This window comes from Oncorhynchus mykiss, chromosome 8, assembly GCF_057628025.1.
Source record: "Oncorhynchus mykiss isolate SJ-2025 chromosome 8, ASM5762802v1, whole genome shotgun sequence".
NCBI classification, from domain to species: domain Eukaryota; kingdom Metazoa; phylum Chordata; class Actinopteri; order Salmoniformes; family Salmonidae; genus Oncorhynchus; species Oncorhynchus mykiss.
This window is the reverse complement of record NC_143029.1, coordinates 10472717-10482997: the sequence shown is the minus strand read 5'-3', so window position 1 is coordinate 10482997 and position 10281 is coordinate 10472717. Positions and strand designations below refer to the sequence as shown.

At 42.4% G+C, this 10281-nt stretch overlaps 1 protein-coding gene across 2 annotated transcripts in view; it reads left to right on the top strand.

Moving 5' to 3' along the window:
• Positions 1–215: 215 nt before the first annotated feature.
• kif26aa (kinesin family member 26Aa) overlaps positions 216–10281 on the top strand; it is a 168869-nt gene continuing 158803 nt past the window's right edge. Inside the window, exons 1-2 of one of the 2 annotated variants that reach the window (XM_090242540.1) lie at positions 216–747; positions 3423–3671. In XM_090242540.1, coding sequence (XP_090098666.1) covers positions 598–747; positions 3423–3671 — 399 coding nt within the window. In that variant the 5' untranslated portion in view covers positions 216–597. Of the gene's footprint in view, positions 748–2373; positions 2742–3422; positions 3672–10281 lie in introns of those variants that run through there. The other variant, XM_090242542.1, reaches the window with a different exon arrangement.

The window sequence follows — 10281 nt, the reverse complement described above, 5'->3', positions numbered from 1 at the left end:
AGAACAGTCTAATGCTGTACTCATTTAAAAAAAGGTTGGTCATTTTGTCCCATGACTGCCGATCTATGCATTGAAATATTAAACTCAAGAAACATAGTTGCATTATTACATTACTTATGCTTGAGAATATGAAATCAGTCTCCCGACCAAAAGGACACACACACACCAATAGAGCAATGGAGACAAACCAATATGAATATGTCAATAGACGACATGAGAGCTTGTGGGGGCCTATGTGTCCGCTGGTGTGGCCACCGAATGCGGCGTGAGCGCGCATTCAAAAACCAGCGTTTGAAGACGCTGAGTGTGAGTGAACGAGTGAATGGCAGGGGGCGGATGCTTTCAGGTGGTCTACGCTCATATGCTTTCATTTGGGACTGATGGAATGAGCGCGACCGAATAGGATCCGATTCCAGCGCCACTGTGAAAGACATGATAGACTACGGACTTGGGATATGCAAATGGTTTGTTGTGGAACTTTCGGAATCGGACAAGATAAAGCTGCTTTTGTCATGATGGGAATATAACGTTGAAAATATGAGATGATACCTGGTGCGTGTCGGTTTAACATAATTATAGAGACTTGAGGGACTTTCCATGGCTTTATATAATTCCGCTGGGACCTCCGAGGTGGAAAAAACGATGTCCACATATGAGGATCTGGGTGCGTTCTATGTGGATTCCGATGGCTATCCACATGGCTATATATTTGGATATACCAGTCATCTAATGCGAAGAAAAGCTCAGGTAAGCTCAAGACAAATTTAAAATATTGCATATGCAACTAAGGTATTGCAAGTGGTTATATTTTGTTGTTGACTGAATGTTAAAGAAGTCTGCGTCTTTATCTGAAGATACGTTTACTTTTGTTTGTTGATGACTCGCGGACGTTGTCCAAGATTCAGCACGGTGAACAGCGCACCTTCTTCCGTGGATAAGATGTTACTTTGTTGTCGTGATGAAGTTAACACAGACGGGCTACGAAAATATACTGTCAGAGTAGGTTATCATGTCTACGAAAGTATACTGTCAGAGTAGGTTATCATGTCTACGAAAGTATACTGTCAGAGTAGGTTATCATGTCTACGAAAATATACTGTCAGAGTAGGTTATCATGTCTACGAAAGTATGCATCTGAGTTAGCAAAAGTTTTAGTGCAACATGCATAAAGCCTATTGATAAATGTCGGTTACACTAAAAGGAGTCACGAGACCAGACTTTCCATTTTTTTTGCTGAACACCTTTTTATATACTGGCGCTTTTGAGTGGAACAAACTACCACAGCAACTCAAAGCCATGCCACCCATAACTTCATTTAAAAATAATGTCAAGAGCTGGCTAATGATCGAGCTATAGAAGAAAGGAAATCATTTCTGTATGTAGTAATACTCTAGACTATGACAATGTCGTCCTTTGTTTTGTTATGTTATCTGTGTAACCAATGTATGCCCAGTAGGCTAGGTATACTGTGTAACCTAGGATTACTACGTTTATGTTTCTACTTTTTTTTTTTTTTTACCATTTAAGAGGACCACAGTGGAAATACGTGTTCAAACTTGTTTTGTGTCATCCTCGATGATTGTAAATGCATTATCCGCATGTGTGGCTGTATTGTGTTTAACATTGTCAAATACATCTATATTTCTATTGTCAAATCAAACTAATTAGTCATTGTCAGTAGGCTTGTCTATCCACGCAACAGCAGCAGTTGTTTGACGATAATGCATATGAGAAACACAGATAGGAGTGATGACAGCACGTCCGTAGCCTATGTCAGATATCAATGTCTGTACTGTGAGCGGACATCAACAGCCTAATCTATAACGAGTAATTGTGTTAGATAATGGTCAGGTGAGGGCGCCAGAGCAATACGAACCAGGGCCTTCGTCTTGTTATAAGAGGTGGTATTAGCAGCAATCCCAACCCGAGTACAATAGCCTACTGTGGGGCGAGCGTGAGTTCTTGACTATAAATAATTTCGATCACACAGGCGCACAAAATACATCCAAATGATTTCTTTGTATAGGGGACTTGACTGTAAACGAGTAGCTTCGATAATCCTTCCGACCAAGCACTCTCCATCCTCATTGTTGGAAATGTGCGGACTTTGTTATGCAAATGCATGCAATTAAAATGTCGATCACAAAGCCTAGCAATTTTTTAAAGATGTCGTTCATAAATTGAAACAGTAGCCTAATCCTTGTCATCAAGAGTGAAAATAAGTGATGAACGTTTTGGCAAAGTAATATGAGGTTTATTCCAGTCAACCAATACAAATTATACAATTGAATCTCCATTATGATCTATTTTAGGCCTATGTGCAGTCATTGTGAAACTGAACTTGTTTGACAGAGCGCCCCATATCCCCTAGTCAAACGTCCCATCACAAAGTTAGAACAAGTTGAAACGGAGAGCTCCACCCATCCATCCCATGTAGGCTAGTGCTTCATCCGAACAGTCCACCAAATTGAATTCTGCCGCTGTCAGACGCGCTGTGGGTATGAGTTAAACTGCCAAGGGACTACTGCAAGGACTATTTTATCACCATACATTGTTCTGGGCGATTGACCAAGATATGGAAGGGCCAAATCGTCACCAATAAATGTGGGAACTGTAGGCAATAGCGTTAGATAGGCTGGAGGTTCGATCGAAAAAGTGTGTGAGTTGGTAACATAGACGAGATGTACTCACAGTATTGGAATACGGCTCGAGGACGCAAACCAGACTTCAGGAGATATACGGTGAGGTCCCTTGAGTAAATCGATGGATGATATTTCAGATGTCTGAGATGAGTTAACTATGCAACTTTATTTGCTATTGCATTGTGTAAAGTAAAATATCAGTCCCTGACTACTTTTGTTTATATGGAGACCTTTGCATATCACCTTTAAGGGGCAATCAGATACATACATTTTTGTACTTCTAAATGAATTACATATATATATATTACCCATTGATTTTGCAAGAACGTAACTTATAAATGCCTCATGAGTTTAGTTCAACTGTCATACCCCATCAGAACCCCAAATGTAAGCCTTTTTTACAACTTTTGTTTTGTAAACAAACACTGTATAGCCTGAATACATGATTAAAAACATGATTTTAATCTGATGGATGGCCACTCCTACAATCCAACCATAGCTGTGTCTATGCATTTGAGAGTGGCTACGTTTCTTCAGCCACATTCTGCAGCTGTTTACCAAATCAGTGACGGGATAACCGGCTGCTTTGTTGTTGTTTGAAGTGCAGATTGCCCCTTTAACCTATCACCTTTATCCTCATTTCTCATTGGGGGGGGGGGGGAGTGTCTGTTGAGTGTGATTACCACCACCATTACTATCAGTTACAATCCTCCATCATTCAGGTGTGCATATGTGTTTTCGCTATATTGGTAACTTTTGGTAACTTCCCTGTTTTATAAGGTTGTTGAGGGAGAGACCCTGATATCTCTGGGAGTCAAAGCAAGGAGGAGGCTTCAGTCGGCGCCGGTGGAGGAAGTCGGATGCGGCGGCCGGCCGAACCCTGAGGGCGCTGGGTCAGTGTCTGTGACGGAGTTGAGTCACTACGGGGAAAAGGGAGAAGGCGAGGGGCCCCTGTGCCAACGATGCCAGATCATCGCTACAGAGCTGAACAGGCAAGCGCTTGCTTTGGCCGATCCTGCGTCCCTGAAGGTTTGTAACTTTGAACGCTCCCCGCTTCACCAATAAACAACTACTTAAGGCAACCGTCCCAACAGTGTAGTCGGACAAACAATTCTGCTTTTATATATATATCTTTTTTTCATGGTTTTAGGCTTATAGATGCTGTCACTGCATTGTTTAAACACCCAGAACAAAAGCCCAAGTAGGCCTACAGTTAAAAGATTATAACTTCAGATAGACATGTCTTTGGTTCAGATAGACATGTCATTGAGGTCTCCTGAGTGGTGCATTGGTCTAAGACACAGCATCCCAGTGCAAGAGCCCTCACTGAAGCACCTAGTTCAAATCTAGTCTGCATCACATCTGGCCATTATTGGGTGGTGCACTTTTGGCCCAGCGTTGGCAGGTAGGGCATCATTGTAAATAATAATTTGTTCTTAACTGACTTGCCTAGTTAAATAAAGGTAAAATCATTTTAAAAAATTGGTTCAGATAGACATGTAGCCTATGAATGAAACGCACACAAATACCAGATAAATCTACAAAACAGCTGATGTTACAAATTATTTTTTACCTGTAGGCTATATCACAACCTGGCTATTGCTTTGAGGAAAAAACAGGGCATAAAAGGCTGCTGGTGTCCCATAACCTCTCATGGGCCTATCCCATGATTTCCCATGTGACTGCCATGGGACTTTTGCATAAGAGTTATTTTTAAGGCTTAGAACCACGATCATAGGACAATGTAGAAGTGTGGAGAGGCATTTGATACTGAGGTCTTTTGTCAGGTTTGTATTGCTGAGAATAATCCTCAAAGTGCACTCCTGTCCCAATTGTGGTCGGGGACATTGCTCTTGGGCCTGTTGCCAATAGTGACAGCGCTCTCTTCCCATCCTATCAGAGCAAAAGTAGAACTTGGCGGATTCGCTAGATGCACCCAGCTATGATACAGTATGCGCTGTGCTGTGCATGTGTGTGAGAGATAGTCACACAGGAAGTCAGAGAGTGAGAGAGAGAAGCAGAGAGTGAGAGAGAGAAGCAGAGAGAGAGAACAATAAGCAGAGAGAGAGAGAGAGAGACACGAGGGCATAAGCAGAGAAAGAGAGAGAGAGATTGTGAGAGAGAGAGAAAGATAAGCAGAGAGAGAGAGAGAGAGTGAAGCAGAGGGAGTGTGTGTGAGAGAGAGAGAGAGAAAGATAAGCAGAGCGAACGAGAGAGACAGAGAGAGAGAGAGAGAGAGAGAGTGTGTGAGAGAGAGAAAGAAAAGCAGAGCGACCGAGAGAGACAGAGCGAGAGAGAGAGAGAGATGCATAAGCAGAGAGAGCAAGCGAGAGAGAGAGAGAGATGCATAAGCAGAGAGAGCAAGCGAGAGTGAGCGAGCGAGCGAGAGAGAGAGAAAGATAAGCAGAGCGAGGGAGAGAGAGAGAGAAATAAAGTTTTGGTAACACTTTATTTGGATAGTCTATCTGTAGATGCTCTTCAGACTACCTACAGACTATCAGTAACATTTCAACTACTAATCCTAACCCTAATTTTAACCCTTATCCTAACCCTAAACTTAACCCTTACCCTAACCCTAAACTTAACCCTATCCCTGGCCCTAAACTTAATCTTTATCCTAACCTTACCCTTAGGCTCATTTATACTTTGTCTATCGACATGTCTGTAGACAATTAGTGTGTGACAAGTGTTGTTGGTCAAAACTACATTTAATGTATACTCTGGTGGACTGTTTGTAGACCGTCACTGCGACTGTCGGTTTCCTTGTCGCAGACAGATGAAAAAGTTCAACTTTGACCTGTAACGACTGTAACGACCCTGTGTTTATAAGCGCGGATATCGACTCTGCCGCTTGAGCATGCTTTTGTGGCACAGTCAATAATGCGCTGAACTTCGGGCTAGAAGGTAGAGGGTTCGGGACCTGCTCCCTGCTGTTTCATTGCAAGACTATAAACACCAGGAAATATTCCCACGCAAAACAGAGAGATATGACCCCCCCCCCCCCCCCCCCGGATAGTCGCTCTGTAGAGTGACTACAGAGCGACTATCCGGACTATCCAGACTATCCCAATAAATGGACCAGATGTTTTGCCCTGCCCATTGAGACAATGGACCCATCCAGTTTTCAGAACTTGAACAGTTCACACCCTGGTAAAAAAAACTCTGTCTTCTGTACTTGTCAACACATTTTCAAACTTGCGCACTTCCTATGTCTGACCTTCTCCTCCTCTACCATGGTACATTTTAATGTAATCCGCTTTGGCTTACATGCATGTGATTTCTCCTACTCTTAGCAGTCAAGATATTCCCTATTATAAATACATTACTTTTGACCAGTGGCCATAGCTAAATGTAATGCACTATGTAGGGAACAGGAGGCCATTTGGGACGCGACCAAGTTATTTGCCCAGCATATAAAGGGGACCTATAGTCAGCACTTTGAGCTCATCATCATGAGCGATGGCTTTCATCGGGATCCCCATCAGCCACGGAAGAAGGAAGTGCTGAACATCAGAAATGGAGCCAGTCATGTCCATTATTATTATTATTATTATTAAGTGTATCCAGATAGTGTTCATAAAACGCCACTCTTCCGTACGTTGTCCAAGGCAGTTTTATGTTCACCTTCTGAGAAAACCGCTTTGGTTATGGAGTTAGTCAGATTTTTGAATAGGATTTGACAGAACATCTTCAAGCTGAATTTATCACCATTTACCACACACTTCTCAGTAACACACCCACTGGGCACACACTGGATGAGGGTATAATATAATATAGTATAATATAACCCGAGTATAATTGAATATAGTATAATAACAATATATCCCAAGTTTCCCTTGGCTCTTTTGTTAGATCATGTGGAAATCCATGCCAGATCACGCTCGCTCTATCTGTGAGATCGGCATGTCATTCCCAATAACCAAATCTGAAATGAAGTCCACCTTGACTCCACGCTGTAATGGTGGTACGGGCCGGCATACTCTCTCATGGGGCGTGGGTTTCTGCCCATGCGTGATGGTATAGGGGCATGTCACGTATCAGGCAGAGATTTGATTATCACCCCCCTCCCTGGGCCCATGGATAGTTTAGTCTGGCTTGGAGTCCGGGAGCTCCAATACTGTACCATGCCATTGCATTGTGTGTGCTGTATGTATCGCGCTGTTTACTAAATCTCTGGTTAAGTTTGTCCTCATGGAAATTGTTCAAGAAAAGTTACAATATTAAAAAAAAAACAGCTGCAGATTAGAATTGAATTCATCCTATATATTTTAAATATTACAGTGCATTTGTTCACAGCGCAATTGCGGATAGAAGATGTTGCCCTGGGCATGTGCCTAACTAACCGTAACCCCCAGGTCATTTGGCTTGGTGTGATGTAGTTTCAGCTCATACCTCATGGCCTGCCTGCCTGCCTCAGACTATGGCTGGATTTCAATGGCTTTTTCTCCCTCCTTTACTTTGTGACCATTGGTATCAGTTTGAACCAAATTGCTTTTTCACCCCATCATGTCATTTTAGATCCGTGTTCAAGGAAAAGAGATGAAGACAGGAGCCTATTCTAGATTATTGGGAAATGGCCTACAGCGCAGTCTGTGTCAGAATGGCACCAGCCACATTGAAGGGATGGCTGTTTCCTTGAGTCTGTTTAGTCCTCACTTGGTTTTCATGTTTCCACAACTTTTATATTATAAACACAGGGTCGTGTAGTTGTCTATACACAGGGTCGTATAGTTGTCTATACACAGGGTCGTATAGTTGTCTATACACAGGGTCGTATAGTTGTCTATACACAGGGTCGTATAGTTGTCTATACACAGGGTCGTATAGTTGTCTATACACAGGGTCGTATAGTTGTCAATACACAGGGTCGTACAGTACACAGGGTCGTATAGTTGTCAATACACAGGGTCGTACAGTACACAGGGTCGTATAGTTGTCTATACAAAGGGTCGTATAGTTGTCTATACACAGGGTCGTATAGTTGTCTATACACAGGGTCGTATAGTTGTCTATACACAGGGTCGTATAGTTGTCTATACACAGGGTCGTATAGTTGTCAATACACAGGGTCGTATAGTTGTCTATACACAGGGTCGTATAGTTGTCTATACACAGGGTCGTATAGTTGTCTATACACAGGGTCGTATAGTTGTCTATACACAGGGTCGTATAGTTGTTTATACACAGGGTCGTATATTTGTCTATACACAGGGTCGTATATTTGTCTATACACAGGGTCGTATATTTGTTTATACACAGGGTCTTATAGTTGTCTATACACAGGGTCATATAGTTGTCTATACACAGGGTCATATGTACTGTATAGTTACACACGTGTGAGAACTATGAGTTTCTTTGGAAGTTGGAGAAGCCATTTGTCGACGTGCCAGTCTTTGCTCAGAAGTGTTGTTGGAGAGCTCTAGGGTCCATAAAAAAATGTGAAAAATAAATTGCATAGACCAAGGTCTGAGCATCAAATTGAATTTACTTAGCTTACTTCAACTGTTTCCCAGGACCTCCAAACTATAAACAGTTCAGATGGTGTCTTAGGTAGAGGGATATGACTCATGTATCATATTTAATTGTCAACACATGGGCAGAATTTTTCTCAACTAGAATGACATCATATGAAAGGGAGTGTGAATGTATCCACTCTCTCCTTGATGTTTACTTTTACCTAGCCATAGTTATATACAACAGCAAGTGCCTCATTGTCTTTGAAAACAATGCCAGTCGCGGAGAGTTAATAACGGAGGACAAAGAGGAAGTGAGCCTTGTTGATCTTGGCTCTGCGCTGAAAGTCTATTCCTTTAGACATCTTTGGTTCAATTCAATCAAACCCGCAGTGCACTGCAGTATTTAACTGTGATTATGCTACCGCCACCATCCTGGTAGCATAATTAGTATAACTCATGTAACTACAAACATTTGTTTACAAACAAAAAACTGGTTTCTCATGACATCATGCCACCCTCAAGCTCTGGGAGAAAATGCTCCCACTTTACCCAAGCTCCCACCAGGCAACCACCTAGAACTGTTGGTGTTGGTTTTCAACCCTGCCTTGTCTGAATGCCACCGTTGAGAATGGGGAATGTGTTTTGCCATAGATTAGACAGGGATGGCATTTCTCATAGGGTGCTGCGGGTCCTGGTCGGATGTTATCGGCTTCTTGGCAGAGTAGTAGTAGCATGGATTTGTCCAAGATTGACCAAGTTGTGATGTTAAGATTGCCAACATCCTCATGGGAAACGTATTGGAATATATGCAGGTGCTTGCTAGGAGTCCAAACACAGAAGGTTTAGAGTCTTAATGTATTAAAAACAACAACAAAGTGAGAAGTAGGCATTGGTCTGAAGCCTAAAAAGAAAGGAAATTCACATGAGCAACACACTACTCCACTCAAGGTTTTCCAGCACACAGCTTTGACCTACTGCAGTAGTTATATTGGTCTATTGTACTTCAAACAATGTGTATGCAGGTTTCTTAGGATTCAAACCTTCTCACACAGCCTAATTCATCCTCTTAGGAGGAGGTGTTCCCACAATAATGTCATTTGTACCGCATACAAGTGAAATTATCGGATTCTTCACACACACCACACTAACCCAATTGCACTAACTTTTCAAGCTTGTTTTTTAGTATATGAAAACAAGCTTTTCTTTTATACTTCCAAGACCATCATGCCTGATTGAGCGAGCTGTTTTTTCTTGTAGTAATGTGGTGCCTGCCTGTATTTCCTTAAAGCTCTTTATTTAGCACGACGTAGGTGACAGGTAGCCCTAACAGTTAAGAGAGTTGGGCCAGTAACCGAAAGGTTGCTGGTTCGAATCCCCAAGCTGAATACAGTAGGTGAGAAATCTTTCATAGTTTTGATGTCTTCACTATTATTATATAATGTAGAAAATAGTAAAAATAAAGAACAACCCTTGAATGAGTAGGTTTGTCCAAACTTTTGACTGGTACTGCATATTATTTTAATAGCAGGACACGAGTGTCGCAGCGGTCTAAGGCACTGCATCTCAGTCCAAGAGGCGTCACTACAGTCCCTGGTTCGAATCCAGGCTGCATCACATCCGGCTGTGATTGGGCGGCGCACAATTGGCCCAGCGTTGTCCGGGTTTGGCCGGGGTAGGCCGTCATTGTAGTAGGCTATCATTGTAAATAAGAGTTTGTTCTTAACTGAGTTGCCTAGTTAAATAAAGGTTAATGTAAAACAAAAAAAAGTCCATTATTCCAATGAAGGGTATGAATTAGGCTGTTTGAGAAAATTTGAATCCTAAGAAACTTGCATACTTGCATATTATTTGAAGTAATAGACCAACATAGCTACTGTAGTAGGTCAAAGTACGGTAAATCTGCAGATTTTGAGGTGGTGAATCGAATGTTTCCCAGGACAACGGTGGTCTTCTCTGATATCGCGCAGCGAAGGAGCTGGATGTTCGATTGGGACCAGAAGATAAACGTGCATAGAGAGGGCCCGTCCCGGCGCTCCGTCAATCAGCTTGTCCATTTCAGGGAACACAATCCACCACAATGCCATTAAGCAATGTGTCCCTGGGATGTACCGTAGGAGTGGAGAGCATTTTTAAGCTAGGACTCCGGGACACATGCAGGAGTGCTCCACTATAGGTGGCCGAAA